At 50.8% G+C, this 20,666-nt stretch overlaps 1 protein-coding gene and 1 long non-coding RNA gene across 3 annotated transcripts in view; one reads left to right on the top strand and one right to left on the bottom strand.

Moving 5' to 3' along the window:
- Positions 1 to 20,666, top strand: part of RNF43 (ring finger protein 43) — a 59,789-nt gene that overhangs the window by 24,376 nt on the left and 14,747 nt on the right. For both annotated transcript variants that reach the window (XR_010349271.1, XM_064394457.1), the window contains one exon: positions 16,287 to 16,409. Coding sequence is in view for 1 of the 2 variants with exons in the window: in XM_064394457.1 (XP_064250527.1) it covers positions 16,287 to 16,409 (123 nt within the window). In the remaining variant the exon portion in view is untranslated. The remainder of the gene's footprint in view (positions 1 to 16,286; positions 16,410 to 20,666) is intronic.
- Positions 153 to 20,492, bottom strand: LOC135283549 (uncharacterized). Its single transcript, XR_010349272.1, has 3 exons — positions 20,295 to 20,492; positions 1,718 to 1,875; positions 153 to 1,425 (listed from the first exon to the last, which is right to left on the bottom strand). It is a non-coding gene; the product is annotated as an uncharacterized LOC135283549 (long non-coding RNA).

Below are 20,666 nucleotides of genomic sequence, written 5' to 3' on the forward strand. Positions count from 1 at the left end.
CCTGGGCACTGCCCAGCCCTGAACAGGCTGCCCAGGGAGGGGCTGGAGTCTCCCTCAGCGGGGATCCTGCAGAGCCCTCTGGGCACAATGCTGTGCCCTGTGCTCTGGGATGGCCCTGCCTGAGCTGGGAGCTGGCACCAGGGACCCTCTGCGCTCCCTTCCAGCCTGGTCTGCTCCAGGATTCTGTGGGATAAAGGGAACTGCAGCACACAGGCGTTGGCAATGCTGAGGTGCAGGAATAGGGAGTCTCACCTTCTTGCTTCCTTCCCCAGGTCCACTGACTTTGCCTTCTCCCTGCTCAGTTGCTGGCACTAAGCACTGGGAGCAGCCCTTTGTATATTTTATATAAATATCAGTAGTGGAGGCACTGCATGAGAGGCTGTGAAAGCTGTGTGGGGGAGCAGAGGGAGAAAGGAAACAGAGGGGTAACCAGCACACCCATGGGTTTTCCTGGATGTGGGACACAAATGGTGCTGGAATGGATCTGTCCCAGTTGGACTGCTCAGGATGGCACAGCTGAGTCTGGAGATGCTGGTGGGCCTGTGGTATTACCTGAACTGGAATGCAGAGACTGTCAGGGGGATTTCAAACCGTTCTCCATTGTTGCTCGTTTTTTGTTTGGGTGCGGTTGTTTTTTTGTTGGTGTTTTTTTTTTTTTTTAATGTATTTGTTATTTTACTAGATCTAAAGAACTTTGAAGGACTTTGGTCCTCTTGGGAAGCAGATGGGACTGATCCAGAGCAGGACTGGCTGCTTAGGGAAGGATGTTTCTTCTTCCTAGGGCTGGAAAATCTGTGGACATGGCTTCTCAAACTCAGTGTTGATAAGCAGATTCCTTGCTCCTAAGGGACATGTTGTGTCCATTCTAAGGATGTCTTTTTAAAAGTGTTACTATGGCATCTGCAGAATGGCTGCATCCAGGGCAGAGGATTTGGTGGGGTATTGGTAAATGTAAAATAATAGGTGGATGGTTGTTCCTGCCAAGATTTGTTGCGTGAAGGATTTCTTCCTCCAGAGCAGCTCTGAAGGATGTGCAGGGTGGTTCTGAGCAGTAGGAGAGAAGGATTTGGGTTTGGGTGGATGATGGGGCTACTGAAGAGCACATGGGGCAGGTGGTTGATGGGGAAGAGGTTTGGCTCTGGAGGAGGGGATTAGTGGGGTGAGGAGGACAAGGTCTGTCCAGGGGTGCTAATGGGAGGAGCGGAGCCATTTCCCGTGCATGAGCTGGAGGCTGGTCCTGAGCAAGGCAAGGCAAGGCAGGGGTGGTGAGTGTTGGTGGAGCTGCACACACAGAGCTCTCCTGCTCCCGCAGCCTGTACAGACAGGCCCGTGCTCCTCAAAGGAGGGATCGGATTCTTGCCCTCCGGGGGTTTCCAGCCAGCTCGCAGTTCAGAGGAGTCCTTTCTTCCTCCTGCTGTTCACGCCCTGCAAAGAATTTTCTATCAACAAAAGAAATTGTTTTGTAATCAACTTGATGTTCATCCCCAGTTCTGGGCTATGAAATGGGTTTTGAGGGACCAGGGAAATGGAGGCTGGAGGTTGTGAAGAAGAGGACAGTAGACAGTGCCACAGCCCAGCTGGGATGGGGTAGAGGAATTCTGGGGACACTCCAGAGCCAGTGAAACTCTTGGGTGCATCTCTGGGAGTGGGAGCAATTGGACGAAATGCAAAGCAAAGGAAAGGAATAATCCCTGGAAAGAAAGCATTGGGGGATCACCTGTGTGTGCCATGGTAGGCTGAGAAGACTTCTACTCCTGCAACTTTTTTGGCTGGATTTAAAGTCTGTTGGGTGCTCCATGGCATGAAGGTCCTTGAAATGTTGTAGCTCAGGCTGTGCCTCAGTCAATACGACCATGTCAAACTCAGAAGGATTTTCTTTGGAAAAAAAAAAAAGAAGTTCGTTATCATTCCAGGGACAACCAGTTCTGTTAAACCCTACTTGATGTCAGCCCTGTTGTGAACCTTCTCAGGTCAGGCTGGGCAGAAGAACTGTTTTGAATTATCTGTCCATGCCTCAGGCTTTTGGAAAGTAGCTGTTGTGTCCGTTTGCAGTACAAGTGTCCTTGCCTGGGTCTGCAGTTGTGGAGTCAATATTTTTAGTGAAAGATGGAAACATGGGCTGCCTCAGGAGCTGGACTCGGTTACCTGACTGGTTTTCTTGGCTTCCATGAATGTGTCCAGAAGCCAGTGAGTTTGGAAAGAAATTTTTTTGTGCTTCCAAAAGGCGATTTTTAAATGTCAAAGTTGCAAGTACTTTTTCTTAGTAAAAAACAAACATCACTGAACCATCCCAAACTGCCTGAGCAGCTGAGCTGAATCCGTGGCACCTGTTAGAAGATTTTTTAGGACTTTGAAAGGAGCCCTGTATTAGTGTTGTATCTCCCAGGCAGGAGCTCACACTGACCAACACACCACAGCCTTTAAGCTGTTTGTATCCAAATTGTTTGGTTACTTAATTCTAAACTGGCCACATCCCCATATTTGGAGGAATTGCCAAAAATGGTGCTCTGGAAGTGTCCTGTGGCACTTGATTTATAGCAACTAAATAGCAGTGGGGTCAGTGGTCAGCTGGCCACTGACCCCACTGGATGACAACAAGAAAGAATAGTTTTCCATGGAAGCTGGAGTGTCTGATGGCACTGGGAGATGTGAGGATGGACAGCTTCCAGGATATTTTTCATGGAGATGGCTCTCGGCGTTTGCTGCCAGTGCTGATAGCCTGGGAGCAGATGGCACATGGATTCATCTGCCCATTGCCCACTGAGCCGATGAGTTTGGCTGGGGATGAGGGGATTTGATACATTTGTACAGAAGCAGCATCTGTGTAGGTTTCCAAAGCATGAGAAACAGCCATCCCTGGACACATCTCTGGAAGAAGCAGCAGTGTTTGGGAATTCCCCACTCCTGGTAGCAGAAGTGATTGATGGGAGCCGGGAGATCCCAGGGTTGGTACATGAGCAGTGGTGTTTGGGCTGTCAGGCTGCCCGCGCTGCGAGGGGAGCTGTGACGAGCAGTGAGGGATTGATCACAGAGCTGGGAGAGAGCTCAGGCCAAGAAGAGTGGGAAGGAGGGACTGTGACGCTCTCTGTCTGGATTAGATTCAGCAAGGAAGGTCACTTCTAGCCTATTTTTTGGTATTAGAGGAGGATTTCAATGCTGCTGCAGGAAGAATGCCACCCCCACTACCCCACAGTAGTTTGTCCAAGTTGACCTCAGTGGTTTCCTGCCAAAAATACCTGTGAACAATAATGACTTGTTAATGATTTATCCCTGTGTTCTCAAGTGCTGCACTGAATCTGAATACCACAGAAACCATTGGGACTCTTAAGGTTTTGGCTACAATGGCTTTTTGTCCTTCTCCTGTGACAGGGATGCCAGTTGCATGAGGGAACCAAGGGCTCAGTGTACTGGGCAGTGAAAATGCACATTGTTCAGTGTGACTTTAGGGAATATTGGTGGGAAAAGTAACTGCATTGGACCAGTGGAGAAATCAACTGAGCTGTAACGCAGGATTGTCCCTTGCAGTTTGCAGTCGTGAGCAGACACCAGCAGGTTCTCCGTGGTGCCAGCAAGGCACAGCTGTACAGAGTGTGCTCTCTGCAGAGAGCTGCAAATCCACATTGTGTGGACCTGGCATGGCTCTGGACATGGGATCCAGCACAACAAACTGCTTCCCTGGGAGATGGGCACCTGCCATTTTCCCAGGCCATCAGGGCAAGAGTATGGAGGTTTTATGGCATAGAGGGGTGAGGTACTACACCAAGAAGCTCTTCCCTGTGCTTCCAGCATGGCTGTGCAGTAAACCTGCCTCAGGCATCCTGCCTTGGGAGTGGGAGCACCACAAGATGAAAAGCAGCAGACAGAGAGGGAGAATCTGTGATTGCAACAACCACCTCCACCCTGCAGAACCAGGAGAGAAGGCAGTGGAGCCCAGGAACTAGAGTCTGCATGAGTGGAATCAAGGTGTTCATGGCTCATTTTACACAAAGTAGAGTTTCAGTGCTGGGCAGCCAAAGCAGAAGCTTCAGGCAGTGCTTGACTCTCCCAGTGGTCTTTGTTTGGCAGGGGCCAGTGTCATTGTTAAGAAAAAAGCAGAATTGGCAGGTGCCAATGGAGACTCCATCCATCACGTCTCCTCTGCAGGAACCAGGGATGAGAGCAGGAGACTTCCCTCCAGTAACCAGGAGGACTTTCTCCTTTCTGAAATTCTTTAGTCTGATGTACTGTGGCTCCAGATGTCCTCGTTATCCCAGCACTCATCCTCCTCTGTCCCCTCTTGCAGAGATCCAGGATGGCAAGGGCTGGATGCTCCAGTGGAGGCAATGTCACAGCTCATCTCCTTTCACTGCCCCAAACAAATGGGCTGTGAGTGGCTCCCTTCCCATTCCTTGGAGTAAAACAGCTGGTTTAGCTCAGTCATTTCAAAGGAATATTTGATCAAATTACTGGGACCCTTGAATGAAGGCAGTGGGTAGAGCATCCAGTGGATCTCACTCTGTTGAACAGGGAAGTTATTTCACTTTCTGCCCTGTTTGTCCTTCATCCTGTGTTCACTGCTCTGTGCTGCTCTGGACACGACAGCAGAGATGCCTGAAAATGGAAATTTATCCACATTTTTGGCCTCAGTCTCTTGAGTCCTGGGGCAAGACTTCTGTCATCCCTGTCCCTAAGAATCTCCACATGGAGACTTGCGCTTTGGTGATGAACGCTGGAGTCTCCAGGAGCTCCCAGCAGGCTGAAACTAAGGGAGGAGTTTCATGCTTCAATCTCCTTCCAGTGTGCCAGCTCAGCTCTTTGAATGTTTGTGACACTGTGGAGCCACCTGGTCTAGTGGAAGGTGTCCCTGCCCATGGTAGGAGGTGGAATGAGGTGATCTCCAAGGTCCCTTCCAACCCAAACAATTCTGCGATTCTGTGATCTTCAGTGGCTGGAGTCCCTCAGGATGCAGCAAGGACGGTAACAGCATTCACTCTTGGAAGTCTCCTGTGAAATTATCTTCAGTCCAAGAAAGAGTATTTTATTGACTTCTCTGAAATTCTTTGTTGAGATCAATTGCAGGGAATGTTGTGGAACAAGTATAAACGGGCTAAAGGAAATAAGGTGTGTTTTTTAAATCCTTCAGGCTGTTCACCAGCTGGCTCTGGGTACAACTCCCAGATCAGTAACTCCAGTAATGCTGGGAAGATATCCCAGGTGGAGCACCAAGTGGCTTCTGTTGGCCTGTGATAGGTCACAGATTCCCAGAATCCCAGAATGGTCAGTCTGGAAGGGGCCACCTGGTCCCACCTTCCTGCTCAGCAGGGTTATCCCAGAGCACAGGGCACAGGATTGTGTCCAGATGGGTCTGGAATGTTTCCACCCCCTCCCGGGACAGCCTATTCAAGGCTTGGGCATTACCCAGGGAGGAAGTTCTACATCATATTCAGGTGGAACTTCCTGGGCATCATTTCCTGCCCAGGTCACAGGCAGGATTCTGGGTCTGATCCCATGGGCCTATGCTGAAATTCTGGTTTGTGCTCAGCCTCTGAAGATGTCAGTGAAAGAAATTTTCAAGCAATTTAACTTCTGCTGTTTAAACTGGTCCAGCCCAGTTGTTGTGTGGCGTCAGGAAGAGCAGTGAGTGTAGGTTGGAAGTGAGGCAGGAGTGCAACCCAGGCACCCCACCTTTGGTGCCTCCTGCAGCAGCAGATGAGCTCAGCATCCCCAGGAGCCTGGAGCTGCATTCTCGGCATTCCTGCAGCTCCTTAGATGTCAGTGATGTCATTGATAGCAGCCAGGGAATTGCAGATCCCAGAGGGCCTGAACTCATGTCTTAGCAAGTAAGCGTAGGAGGAACCAATTTTTGTCATGTACTGCACTGTACCAGCAAGTTTCATTGACTCAAATCACAGCAAATGTATTTGCATCTCCATTTCTGTCTTTTGGGAATACAACAATGTCCAGCAAGAGACACTCATGTCCTCCACCAGCCACTTGCTCATCCATGCTACAGAAAACTACATCTGAACAATAAAACAGCAGGAAGCCAGTGCAGAGTGAGAGTGAAAAGCAAATAACTTATTCCTTTAGCTGTTCAATCTTTGTTCTTGTGCCCAGGACCTGCTGATATAAAACATATTTCAAGACAGACCTGGCATGGAGTGAAGGCTTCAGCCCTTCTCTGGAAAGCACCCCTTGGAAACTCCATCTCTTGTCAGCCAGTGAAAGAGATGGGTTTGCATTTTTTTTTGTGCAGGAAAAAATAGCTTGTTTTAGGAGCACAGAAGCAAAATTTTAATTGAAGTTTCATAGTTTTGTCACCTGGCATTTTGTACCAGAAGCTTTGGGATGATGGCAAACCAGTACAGTGCAGGCTCTCGGTAGGCATGGGATGCATCAGTTCCTGCTGCTGGTGTAGCTGGGAGTTTGGAACTCTGGGATGGACTAAAGCAGCACTTTTTAAAACAATGGTTTGGTGGTACCTTGAAGCCACAATGGCACAGTCTGCACATGAACGACATTAAATAGCATTTCACAGGCTAAAGTTTGGTGGTGAGGGAGACTGATGGGCCATGAGACATGTTATTATCTGAAATGGAAATCTTAATTTTTTTTCTAGTTGTATTTAGGAAGTTACCTCTGATAGGGCCTTCCAGGGCAGAGCATGGTGCAGAGATTAACTTCTGCACTCACTGAGCCTCCCCAGGTGGCTGTGGATGAAGGACCGTGGGTGGAACAGACCCTCCTCTGCAGCTGCAGAATTTCCTGCTTGGAAGCAGTGTTTGCAGCCTCAGTGCTGCTTGAATATGGCTCTGTGTTACTCAGCTGTAATCAGAGCAGTTTGCCAGTTCTTTATTTCAGCCTTTCATTTCAATGGGATTTCCAGATCTAGTGCAATTTTCCCCAGAGAGCTGGAGTTTGTTTTTGAGCCCAAATCTTGCCAGACCTTATACCTACGCCTGCATTTCTCCATCTACAAACAACAATGGAAGTGATTTTATCTAATCTCCCACCACCTGGTTTGTTCTTGTGCTCACTCTTAGGCATGAGGGTATTGAAAATGCTTTTGGCAGGAGGCGCTTTAAGCTGTGTAACCACCAGCATTAACCCAACCACCCAGGCTATGTGTAAAGAACCGAGTATGGATGGCAGTGACCTCATGCAGGGAGGGAAACCTGGACAGCCAGAGCTCGTGGATTGTGTGGTCTCCTCTATGAAAGACTGGAAGGCAGCACAGCAAAGCTATGGCCAATGTCCTGCAGGGAGCGGCCCACCTGCGTGCAGCCCTGGGCACGGGGGGGCTTCAGGGAGCCCTTGGGCCTTCCTGTGCCTCTACGTGACTTGGCGCCCAGATCCCAGGACACCTCTCTGGAGCAGATCTGTGACTTTCTAGCTTTGGTTTCATGACGGAGCGCCCAAGGCCCCTCCTCTACACCGGCATTTCAGCGCTGTGCTTTGGAAGGACTCCAGACCAGCAGTGAAGGGCTCTTTGATAATATCTGACGGGTGGGTAAGAATTTTGGGCAGCAGCCAAGGTACACATTGCCTGTAATCGTTAACTCAGTCTGTAAACAGTTCAAACGGCACTGAAGAGGCCGTCAGTTATTACATTAGAGAGAAGCCTTTCATGTGCCCGCGCAGGAGCCGGAGCCGCGCAGTGCCGGCCCCTGCAGAGCAGCTCTGGCTGCAGGGCTGCAGCACGGCCCGGCTGTGCGGCGGGTGCTGCGCGCCTGACCTTCAAACCCTCGGCGCTGCAGCAATAACTAAATCATTACTTTCCTTTTGTTCTGCACCTGGCTCAGTGGTGGAGCCCAGCGAGGTGGAGGGGGAAGGGATCAGGCAACGCTCCCCCCGGCGCCACCAGGAAGGTTCAGCAGGGCTGGCTCCTCCACCCCAAACCCATCTCCTGCCAGCAGCTTTTCTCTGGGGTGACTCCTCCATTCCAAGCCCATCTCCTGGCTGCGGCATTTCCTTGGCAAGAACAGCTCCATGTGCAATCCTAACAAACGTTTCACTGGTGAACAACGTGAACTGGTAAAGCTTGCCTGGACCATTCCTGGTTTCTCCAGAAATGGCTACAGTGCTGGTTCAGGGCCATGTCAGGGTCCTGACATTACCAGGCAACGATGCTTCATCTTCAGAAGACTTTTAGAGAATTTCCCAGTCCACATCAACCTCTGGAGAGCTCTTTGGTCTCTTTTTAGGAGCAGTTCAGCTCTCATGGAGATGTGTGATGCTTCAGAAGAAGTTGTTGCTTAATTTGCCCCAAAAGAAATTTTCTTGTCAGTCTTTGCTCTTCCACATCCACTTTCTCCTTTCTGGAGGATCAAGAATGCTCCTTCTGGCATCAGTTGTCAACATTTTAACTTTGAAACCCATTGTAAAAAGCTGGTGGTTGAGGAAAAGTAACCCAGTGGCTGCAGTAAAGTGATCTGGGCTCAGGTGAGTCTTGTATGTGGCCAGTCACTGCAGAACTGCTTTCAGGGTCAGAGCTGTCTCAGGTGTTTCAGTTGTGGGAGTCCTCATGTGTTTGTGCCACCCCTGAGCTGCTCCCAAGTGACCTCCGTGCTTGGAGAGGTGAGAGAGCTGCCAGCACAGTTTGGGTTTTGCCAAGGGCTGCAGAGGGACAAGGCTTGTGTGAGTTCTGTGGGACAGCTTTAACCTCCCAGCCACTGCCAGCACAGTACAGAGGGGCTTGTCAAAGAGGGTCTTCAAGGATGGAGATGCCTCCAGAGTGGGGACAGGCTGGGCCCTCCAAGGTATTTGATGTGAGCAGGTCACTGTGGGTTGGATGTTCTCCATGGGATTTGGGATCCAGACTGCCTTCACAGTGCTTGAGGCAGAGGAGCATGAGCTGTTCTCCCGTGACTTGGGCCAGCTTGCCTTTACTTCCATTTAGTGCTGTGAGTCAGGGCTGACCAGACTCCCTTTGCCTTTGATACTCCAACATGGATGTGTGGAGCAGACAGAGACTTTTTAATCAGACATTGTTATGGAATTTTGCCAGAGGTTTCCTTGCCAGTCCATACAATCCTCATGGTGCCTGGGCCAACAGAAGTGACACTTGCTTTCCTCATGTGGGATTTCTCTGTCCACAGGAGAGCAAAATTCAGCTCCAGCCCCATGGGGAGTCATTTAGGTTGGAAAAGCCCTCCAGCACCATCAAGTCCAGCTTGTGCCTGAACCCCACCTTGTCACCAGCCCAAAGCACTCAGTGCCACATCCAGGCCTTCCTTGGGCACCTCCAAGGATGAGAACTGCATCATCTCCCTGGGCAGCCCCTTCCAAGGCCTGACCACCCTTTCCAGGAAGAAATTCCTCCTGATGTCCAACCTGACTTTCCCCTGGCACAGTTTAAGGCCATTTCCTCTTGTCCTGTCCCTTGTTCCCTGGGAGCAGGGCCTGACCCCGACCTGGCTCTGAAGTCCTTTCAGGGAGTTGCAGAGAGTGACGGAAAGATCCAGAACACCTAAACTGTGTAATCCTGCACATGTGGTAATCAAATAAACATCCCTATTGGGTTCAGCACTGCTCTTCATTGCTCACCAGTTTGTAATGAAAAGGAGAGAGAAAAACAGTAATTTCTTGATTTGTTGTATCAAACCTTCAGGCCCTGCTGACCCTTGACTTGGGCCAAAGGTAGTGAAGTTCATGAGCATGAGTAAGGGCACAAGCACAGCAGTATTGCACTGGCACCTTGTAGGTCCTTTGTCTCCTCTCCCACCTCTGGCCATTCCTTCAGGGGACTTGGATGGTTGTCTGAGCTGTTCACACATTGAGGCAGGACCTGAGTCTCTCTAAGAATAATGCATCTGTTATCAGTGAATGTGTTTGTCTGTGACTCACATGTGGGTAAGGTGTGTTTGCTGTTATAACAGCTCTTGAAACTTTATGCAGGTAAATTTAAAAAGCCCCATATCCTGATGGCTGAGCTTCATGCCCAGGAGTCATGGAAGTGGCAATTTTCCCTTGGGCCTCTTGAAACACTCTGCTGTTCTTTTCCAGCCAGCCATTTCCATCTTTTTCATGGCTAAAATCCACTTCACCTCCCTGCCCTGTCCCTCCTCATCCTCCCATGTCCTTCTAGCAGTGTCCCACAGCACTTTCCAGTTCTGCTGTCACTGTGTTTCAGCCTCCTGGCAGCATCTCCTGTGCCTGTGGTAGTGTCCTGTCATTGCTGCTGCTGTCTGTGAGTGGAGTGGAATGGTCTTGGGGTGGGAGTGGCTTTTGTTCAGCGGGTCAAGCTGGAGAGTTCAGGTAAACTGGGAAGAGCCTTTCTTACAGCAATAAAGACATTCACATAGTATTACTCATGGAGTCATGGAATCACTGAGGTTGAAAAAGACCTTGAAGAGCATCAAGCCCAAACTGTGACTAATCCCCACCTTGTCACCCAGCCCAGAGCACTGAGTGCCATTCCTTGGACACCTCCAGGGATGGGAACTCCACCGCTTTCCTGGGCAGTCCCTTCCAATACCTGACATGAAGAAATTCTTACTAATGTCCAACCTGAATCTCCCTGGACACAACCTGTAGCTGTTTCCTCTTGTCCTGTCACTCGTCTGTGAGGAGTCCTGTCCCCACCTTGGTCCAGCCTCTTATCAGGTTGAGCTTTGGGGCAGGCTGGGAGAGGAGGATCTGGTGACTGGGTGATCCCAACAGGGCAGTGTTGCTGTCAGGAGCATTCTGCAGTGACTGGGAAGTGCACATGGCCTGTTCCATCCCAGCTGTGCATGGTCCCTGGAGGTGTCCCTGGTGCCAGCAGCTGGAACACTGTCTATGCTCTGACACCTCTGGGAGATGCACTGTGCAGGTGCAGTTCTGGCTTTTAGAGCTGAGACATCTGCCCTGCTCTTTCCCACAGGTGCCCTGTTTCCATCCCCTCATAGATCTAGCAGAGGATCTTGCCCAGTAATTCTTACAGCCAGGCTAGTGTTGGCAGCAAGGATGGAGAGGGTGGTAGGATACCACTTCCACTTGCCTTTTGAAGCTTACAAAGGAATACAAACCTTACTTAGCTCAGAGGCTCACTGACAGAATTCCAGCAGGGAAGAGATGTCTTGAGCCATATCCACAAATCCAGGAATATCCATATCCTGCCTCAGAAGCTCATGCTGGGTGACAGTGACATGACAGCTAGGTGAAGCCAGCAGTGGGCAGTGAGTGTCGCCCGTGGATGCATGGACGTGGCACGACAATGTCCGAGACACTCTGTGGCACCAACGGTGCTGTTGTGGTGCCCTAGGCTCCTTCATCCCCTCACTGCTACTTTGGCTGTAGCTCATCTGTGAAGGAGCCTTTCCACAAGGCATTTCATCCACTCGAGGCTGGGGCGCCAGTGGCATGTGGAGAATGGTCCTGGCATGAGATGGAGAATGGTCCTGGCATGAGCTGTGGTAGGGGAGGCCTTGCTGTCCTGGACAAAATCCTTGCACCCTTCTCCTGGCCCCGCATGTGTGAGCATTCCCTCAAGGTCTTGCATGGGATTCTATCTGCTGGAATACTGGTGAGAGGAGGGGAAGGAGAACTGGGTGCTGGGACACAGCCAGAAGTCACAGTACTGTCCACAGATAAGGCAGCAGCTGACACTGCTGATGTTCTGGGCACAGATGCTATCCTGGCTCTCTGGCACCACTGACCACAAATCCCAGCTGTATTCAGGAGTCTGGTTCCTAGATGAAATACTCATGGCAAAAGTCTTCTAGCGGGGAGGTGAGTGTGCAGCCCATGGTGCTGCCTGGTGAGTGCAGAACCCCATGTGTGCCCCAAAATGGGCAGAGCACAGGCAAATCCCAATGGACAGTCCTCTGCAGTCCCCTGACTGCAGCAGGCTGTGCCCACAACCAGGCTGGAGTCCCCACCTTTGCATTTAACAGCTTTTCCTGGTGTTTTGATCCAGGAATTCTTCATATTTTTAATGAGTCTCTGTAGCTTTAACATATCCCACCTGTAAGCTGAAGAATTCTTGTTCACTTAATCACTTACTTGTACAGAAATCTGTTTGAGATGGAGTGAGCGGGACTCCTTGTAACAGTCAAGATGTTGACACACTGCAGCTTTATCTAGTGGATTTTCATTTTTCATTTGTTTTTTACAGTAATGCCTGTTTGCTTTTTGACTGCTTGGGGTGATTCAACAACGGTTTCCATAAAACTCCCCGCAGTGACTCCAAGCTCTTTCCTGTTCATTAAAGGCTCACCTAGAGCTCATCCCTGTGTAAAATACCTGGATATATTTTTTCATATTTGCATTTTTTAATATCTTGTATCACTCCATCACTCAGTAGCATGAGATCCTTTGCTAGACAGTTTTAATATTTACCAACTTGGATTTTTATGTGTTACTGAAGAGTTCGGTCGTTTCACCGTCCCTCTCATTCTCCATGTGGTTTACGAATATTTGGACAATGCAGTTTGCTTTGGGACTGTCCTGGTGAGTTCATTGTAAGGGCTGCCCCACTTTCTTCTCTTTTTAGTCCTGAAGATCATAGAACCGTGGAATGGTTTGGATTGGAAAGGATCTTAAAGCCCATCTCATCCCACCCCCTGCCACGGGCAGGGACATCTCAGGCTGCTCCAAGCCTGGCCTTGGAAACTGCCGGGGATCCATTCCCTGCACTGCTCTTGACTCCTTCAAATGCACTTTGGTATTTGCTGTCTGCAGTTTTTCTGGGATTGTGGTCAATGCAGTGAAGAGTTCAGTCCAGGATTTTTCTCAAGCCCATTGGTGAACACTCTCCTGTCCTGTTCTCTTCCTGTCGCTTACATATCAATCCTATGGGTTGGTTGTACCATTTCTCCTGACACTTCAGATCAGATCAAATTTTGATTCCTCCCCCATGAAGAAAGCATGGGAAGTGCTTTGAGTTCCCTTACAGAGAAAACTGAGGAATTTCTCCAAGTCCTTTTTCAACCATTGTCCCTCAGGACTCTTTGGTGAACAGAAAGGAGAACAGAAATGTTTAAAGGCTCACTGGGGAGGGAAAAAAAAGCACAAATAATCTCTTTTCCACAGGCATGGTTGATTCAGTGAGAATTAATAGCTTCAGGCTGGAGCAAAACTGACTCCAGTGAGGCATTGCAATACACTTTCTGATGTGGAGGAGAAGGGAGTTCTGGAGTGAGTGAGGAGTCTCCCCTTTTGGAGGTCTTGAAAACAGGTTGAGCAAGTGTCTCAGAGGAATGCTTTAGGTCTGGCTGATCCTGCCTTCCGGCAGCAAAGTGTTCTGGATGACCTCTCAGGGTCACCTTTTTTCCTCCTGTTTTCTACATGAAGCTTCCAAGTGAGAATTGTGCCCCTCTTCATGCCTGATTCCCCAGGACCTATCCCCATGTTTCTGCTGCTCAGTACAACCTGCGATTCATGCTGGTGTGAACTTGAGTATTTTAGGAGTGGTACTGTGGACAGAAAAGGTAGAAAATAAAGAGAAGCCATAAGGTAAGGAAACAGGAAACCAAAAAGGTGATATCAAGAAGATAGGGATGAGGAGGAGCTCTGTGTCTTCTCCAAAGGCGTGAGAGGAGGCATGTGGTGACAGAGACAGATGGAGTGACAAATCCAGGGGTCACAGGCTGACAGTGTCTTACCAGGGCTGAGGTGTGGACAGAGCTACAGATCTGAATCACCCAAGAGTGGGTCCAAACCCTGCCAGCTGATCCCAGCTCACCACTGGGATCCTAGGAGCACAGAGCCAGGCAGGGATTATCCTGGGAGAAGGATCTGGCAGAACAGCAATGTGTCTTCCACCAGGGAGCCTTAGCTGGAAGAGCACAATAACCCCTGAGGTCGCTCTGCTGACTGGGAGCCCCTGGGAGCGGGCAGTGCTGGAACAGGAGTGTGGTGGGATTTAGGCAGCATGTATGAAACCTCTCTGATTTTGGGTGTGAACATACCCCTTCTCTCCAGCAATGGGATTTTGTTGTCTCCTCCATCAGACGAGGGTCTGTCAGGAGCGTGGCTCAGTGGCTGTGGCAGTCTGGTGCTGCAGAGGTGCCCAGCAGATGCCCTGCCTGGGAGCCCATCTGCAGCCACAGACCAAGGAGGGAGCAAGGGATCCTGACTCTGCAGCTGCAGCCACGCTTGGGGCATAAGTCCTCTGCACTGAGAAGTCTCATAATATTTGTTTTTCCACATCATCCTTAGATTATTTTCTGAGTCTGCTCTTGTCCTGTGAGCACAGTGTGCAGCCAGGATCCCTCACTCGTAATACCAGGGACGGGACAGTGGGAATGCCAAGAAATGCTGTTAAAGGATGTAGAAAGTAGAGCCATGTCTTGCTGCTGCTGGAGGATTTGACTGTACAGCAACAAACAGGAGAAGGAGCTGAGAGGAGGAGAGGGAAGAGGTCTCTGGAGCAGAGACGAGTGGAGTGTGTGGCTGTGGCAGGTGGTGCCTGTGTCCCCACCCCAGGAATGTCCCTGAGCTGCCCCTGGGCATTGCAGGCTGCTGAGAAGGCTCCTGGGCTCAGCCTCCAGCCTGATCAGTGTCTGTGAAGGACTCAGCACAGAATAATGAGGGTCCACTACTCTACCTCAACTGCATGGACAGCTGCTCACGTGGGAAGGGTCTCAGGTGCAGGTAGCAGCAGGTCTTCTCCAGATTTTTCATCTGGGTCTTGCTTCAGAGCAGCTGCCAGCATTTTCCATATGCTCCCCGTGCACATTTGGAGGTGCAGCAGCTTGGCCCATTGCTCATATTCCTGGTGTTCATCATTAATCATGGAATGGCCTGGGTTGGAACACACCTTAATGCTGGAATCTTGTTCCACCCCCTGCCATGGACAGGGACACCTTCCACTGTCCCAGGCTGCTCCAAGCCCCATCCAGCCTGGCCTTGGACACTTCCTGGGGTCCAGGGGCAGCCACAGCTTCTCTGGGCACCCTGTGCCAGGGCCCCTCGCCTAATGATGGGACCAGGCCCAGCAATCCTGGTCACTGAGAGGCTGCTCTGAGCTCAGCACACAGGACTGTCACTGCCCCGTGGGTGTCACAGCCGGCATCAGACACAGCTCCAAGGTCCTTCCCAGCTCCCCCAGCCTCCAGGAGCGGCACGGGGAAGGCTTGGGTGGGGTGCCTCTGAGCTGTTGGAGCTATCCTGAGACGCACTCTGCATTTCCTATTTGGTGTTTTTCTGAGGCTGTGACAAGCACGTATTAACCCAAAGCCATGATCACATCTTAACCCAGGCTCCCAGCCAGACAAGCAGAGCACAAAGCGATGTTCTGGGTGAATCCAGCGGGATCACGGGCGCTTGGATGCCATGTCGGTGTCGGTGAAGGCAGCAGCTGTCAGTGCTCCAAGGGGCCAGAGGCTTTTTGGGAGCTTCCCTGACTGCTCCAAGCCATAACAGATCCCATTGCTTCCCTGAAAACCTGGGTTTCTAGAGTTTGCGGTGCTTGGCTTGGTACAATTGCGCTCTATCTGATGTCCTGTAGTCTGAAGTCTAAGTTGTAGCATCCCATAATGGTTTGGGTTGGAAGGGACCTTAAAGATCATCCAGTTGTCCCGACTGCTATGGGCAGGGACACCTTCCACTAGACCAGTGTTTTGACAAAAGGATACAAACTTTTACTTTAAAATATTTCAAATATCACTGAAATCCTTTGCTTTTACTTTGTTTTAAGCAGTTCCAGACATGATTAGAAGTTGGATACAAATTCACAACCACAAACATTTGCACTAGGCACTGGAACTAGTTGGTCTCCATGCTATCATCCTAGGATTTGATAATTTTAACTTACTTTCATGGTTTTGTTAGACCTGTTTTTGTTTTGATGCCCAAGACTTGGTGCTACCAAAAGCAGCTCCACGGCTTTGTGGTGCCTCCCAACTCTGCAGTGCTGGGTGCTCATGGATGTGGGATTGGTGCTGAGTTGTATCACTGCACAGGCAGCAAAAAGCCTCCCCATGACTGCCAGAAGCATTCCTGTCACTTTTCTAATGGGTATAACGCTGGGATTGAAGGGATTGTCTGCCAGCCACCTTCCTGGGAAGCCCAGTGGCAGGGGGGGTCAGTGGGGCGCAGCTGGAGGCCATAGAACTTGTGGTCTCCAGCTCCAGAGTCCAGCCAGGCTCTGGGTGGTAGTTGGAGTGGCTGGGATGACGCCCAGCTTGGGCAATGACTGTTCTTTTGTGTCATTCAAAGCCTCTGGCTTGGGCAGGGCCACGGGATGTAACAGTGTTATGGTGACACCCAGCAACAGGGCGTCCTACACCTCTGGGCAGGTCCAGAGGGTTTGCAGGGTGGGTTTGAGCCCCCTTTGCAGTGCTGAGCCCCAGGATCAGTTTCCTCTTGCTTTTGTCCTGCAGTCCCACCCACTATCCCTGTGCAACACTAGCGAGGATGAACACACGGAATCGGGATTCATCACCATCGTCAAGCTGGAACAGCCGGATCGGGATCCCAACCCCTGCCTGTCCCTGGCCAACAAGGTAAGTGCAAAAATGCCTGAAATGGCATCAGCCTGGGAAGTGACACCTGTGGTGCAGCTGCAGCAGAGACAAGGGGAGGAGGAGGCAGCAAGGTAGGAAAGAGCTGTTGGGAAGTAGAGAAAAGGACAAGGACAGGGCAAAGTCCTTGGCAGAAGCAGTCCTAGGCAGAGGGGATCCTTTGGGAGAGATGCTGTGCCAGCCATCCCAAATACCCATCCCTTGGCCTTTTGGGCTGCCTGACTCTGTAAAAGGTGTATAATTCCCCCTAGCCTGGCAGCTCTGGGATGGTCAGACCTTACCCAACGTCCCACACTCTTTGCTGCCCAGTAGCCTTGTTCCCCTCCTGTTTTACAGCCTCACATTGCTTCCTGGTCTGTGTGATTTGTGTTTCTCTGTGTTCTCTGGCCTGTGGGAAAACATGGACACAGAAAACATCTTCTGTGGCTCTGTTGCCAAAAATAATGCTGCAATACTTCACTGGATGAGGCATGGGAAGACTCAGTGCTGAGCAGTGAGATAAATGCAGACCAGCTGAACTAGTGGTGGGTCATGACTTGTGAACAGTTCGTGCCCTGGGAGATCTCAGAGGTCTTTGGATCAGACACCTCAGTGAAACAGCACTTCCTGTGCCAAAAGCTGAGGTCAGTGGTCCAATTCTCTGGTAATAAGGAAGTCACATAGGAACAAGGGTCATTTTAAGCCTTAAAATCTTTGTGATTCTGATTAAGTTGCATGGATAAGGATGACATTGGCTTTTTCTTTTGATTGTCGCTCTACCAAATGTTGGGTATTTTCATGCTTGTGCAAGTGTTGTACAAACATGAAAACCCCCTTGTTCAGTTCTTCTTGCCTTTACCTGGATTGCCTTCCGGTGATTTCACCCTGTTGCCATCTTCCTGCTGGTGGTGATATGGTGGGTATGGGGACAGGGTCCTTTTCCATGTTCCCTGCAACTCAGCTGAAGAAGGCAGGCAAAACTTGTATCCAGTGTTTTCTCCTGCACAGCAGGGTTTTTTCATGGAGGATTTGACATCAAAGGTAAGGAAAGGGGTGTAATGCCATGGTGGATTTGCCATCCCAGGGCTGGTTCCCCCTGGTTGTACAGGCAGACAGGCAGCAGTACCTGTCCCTTCCTGGGTTGCCCAGCCCAAATTTGGGATGCTGCTGCTCAGGAGCTGGTGCCAGATGTTGGCATGAGCCAGTGTGATGGAGTTGCCAACCTGGTGTCAGTCCCCCCACACCTGGAAAATGGCCTGGGCCTGCCTGGGCAGCTTGTGACAGACACGAGGAAAAGGGCCGGGCAGGTGACGTGACCGTGACATGACGGTGGTGCCAGGATGCCCCAGGATGTTTGGTCAGTGCAGCTGCTGTGGAGGACCGTGAACAAGAGGACGAAGCAGCTGCAAAGGCTCATCTTCCAGTTCAGAACTTTAAAAGGTTTCAAAACTTGGGCCATGTTGGATGGAGCTTGGAGCAATCTGGTCTAGTGGAAAGTGTCCCTGGCTGTAACAGGGGGTGGAATGAGATGAGCTTTGAGGTCTCATGCAGCCCAAACCATTCTGGGATGATGAGATTCTGTTTTCACTAGTTTTGTCCTGCATCTTTGAGACTCTGATCAGAGCACTGGAAGTACCAGTGTGTTACTGAGTCCAAGGATCAGCTGAGGAAGGGGACAAGACATGGAGCATTGCTGCACTCTGCTCATCCACCTGGATCCCTTCTCCAGGATTCCTAAACTCCCCAAAGCAAACAAACCCTCAGTTCACCTGCTAGACTGAGATCACTGGCCATCAGTCATCACTACTCTGTTACCAGAGCCAGATCCAGCACTGGATTTTGATATCCAGCTGTACCTGACAGTACTTGCAGTCCTGCAGGTGTTCCTGCTCTAAAATCTCACCAAGGGAGGTTTACAGTTCTCCCACTAGCAGGAGTAGTTTAGCCATGAAATAGAGCAGATGCTCCTTAAGCTGGTGACATCCCTGGGCCCTGCCTTTATCATGGATCCTCCACCCCCTGCAATTCCTCCCTGTCTGCTTCTCCAACCTCCTGAAGCCTCTGTCAAGCTCCCTTCCTCTAACATCGTACAGATAATCACAAAATGGTTGGGACTGGAAGGGACCTTAAAAGATCATTGCATCCTAAGCTGCTGCCATGGGCAGGGATGCTGAGAGCTCTTCCTCAAAATCCCAGGACCGTACTCTTCCTCTGGAGTTGGAGTGTAGCTGGGAATGTGGCTGGTGCTGAGTGGAGATGGAACCTTTTTTTCTTGGCAAGTGTGTCTTGGGGCAGAGCTTTGCATGTGGAATTGCAGGGCTGTATCAATGATGATAAAAATAGCCATGTGCAGGGTGTTATCACAACCTCTGCTTCAGCTGTCACCCAGCCAAGCCCTGCACACGGACAGCCCTGGCCAGCCCAGCATGAGGAGAACTCCACCAGCCACCTGAGGCACTTCCCTGCTTCCTAAATCCTGTCACTGCTTCCGCTTCCAAAGCTAAAACCAGCAGGGAAAGCATTAGAGGAGGGGAAGGCATGGGAAGGACCTCTGGAATCAATTCAAAGTGATTTATTGTTCTTTCTGATCATAATTTGTAAATTTTTGGGGTTTTTATTTTTTTTTATTTCTGAGTGAACCAGTGATTGCAAGCCTGGTTATCAGACCAGCTGAACTAGTGGTGGGTCATGACTTGTTAACAGTTCGTGCCCTGGGAGATCTCAGAGGTCTTTGGATCAGGCACCTCAGTGAAGCAGCACTTCCTGTGCCAAAAGCTGAGGTCAGTGGTCCAATTCTCTGGTAATAAGGACTGCTGAGACCTCCAAAATCATCCTGTAAATATCTATTTGCACCAGAATTGTTTCAGTCCTAAAAGAGGGAGCTCGGCTGTGCCATGTGGCTGAAGAGATACAGTGCAAACACAGCTAACACTGAGAAAATTACTGTATCAAGCAAATTGTGAAAGGCTTGAACAGAATTGCAGAATATCTTGAGTTGGAAAGGAGCCCTAAGGATCGTCTAGTCCAGGCCCTGGCCCTGCACAGACACCCCAACAATCCCACCCTGGGCATCCCTGGAGCTCTGGCAGCCTCGGGGCTGTGCCCATTCCCTGGGGAGCCTGGGCAGTGCCCAGCACCCTCTGGAGGAAGAACCTTTCCCTGAGATCCACCCTAAACCTTCCTGGCACAGCTCCAGCCATTCCCAATACCAGAAGTTGTGTCCTTTGCAACAAGACTCAGAAAGATGTTGGGAAAAGTCATTTGTCCAGTCTCAGTTGTTCATTGCTCCATAGTCAGTGTCTTTAGCAGGATAAAATCATTGTAGAGCTGTTTGTTGTTCATCAAAGCCTGACTATTGGATGGAATTCACTCCCTGAAAGTCCTCTTCCCCTGAAAGTGCTGGCAAACACTGGGTTCCTTTGATCCTAGGCAGGACCCCAGTCTCTGATCCCTGTCCCGAGCCTTGATTCCACTTTTCCAGCTTCCCCATGAGTTTTAAATCAGCAGACCAGAGCCTCCACCTCTGCCTGTTGCCAACCACCTGCAGCTCCATTCCCATGCCTGTACCTAGACCCAGGTCCCCACTGCTCCTCGCCGAGGTGCCCGGGAGCAGGGACGGAGCTGGTGCCCCTCGGCCGTGCCGGGAGTGCCGCATCCCTCGGCCTGGCAGGCCCCGGGCCTGGGAGCGGGCAGTGCCCCACGGCCCAGCCGGCCCTGGCAGCGCTGCCCCTGTTTGCTCGGGACGCACAGATCAAAGGGCTCCACCTGGGCTACCGGCCCAGCCCAGCCCAGCCCAGCTTCCATCTCCCGGGGCTGCCTCTGCCTGCCCGGAGGGCTCCAGGGGCTGCCTGGGTGGAGGTGGGTGACCCGCGAGCTCCTGGCTGTTACCTCAGCAGGGTGGCTTGTGTGCTCGGCTGGATGGGTCTCTGAGCTGTCCCTTCCCTCCGGGAAAGCCATGGAACTGCTAATCCTAGAGCAGACCTGCAGCTGGCTCCACCTGAGCTTCTCCCTGATGAGCAGGAGGAGCTAGGGAGCGTGAGTGGCAGTCAGGCCCCCTGACAGCCCTGGTGCTGCCAGGTGACCTGTGGGAATTTCTGCTGTCTGTGGAGTTCAGCAGGGCTAATGGGACTGCACATCCCTCCCCAGTAAATACAGCTCTGAAACAAGGGCTGGCACGCGGACAGCTGGGGAATGGTTAGGTTTGTGTGTTGCTGTGACTGCAATGCCACCAAGTAGTTCACCTCCACAACTTTAGGAAGA

This window comes from Passer domesticus, chromosome 19, assembly GCF_036417665.1.
Source record: "Passer domesticus isolate bPasDom1 chromosome 19, bPasDom1.hap1, whole genome shotgun sequence".
Taxonomy (NCBI): Eukaryota; Metazoa; Chordata; class Aves; order Passeriformes; family Passeridae; genus Passer; species Passer domesticus.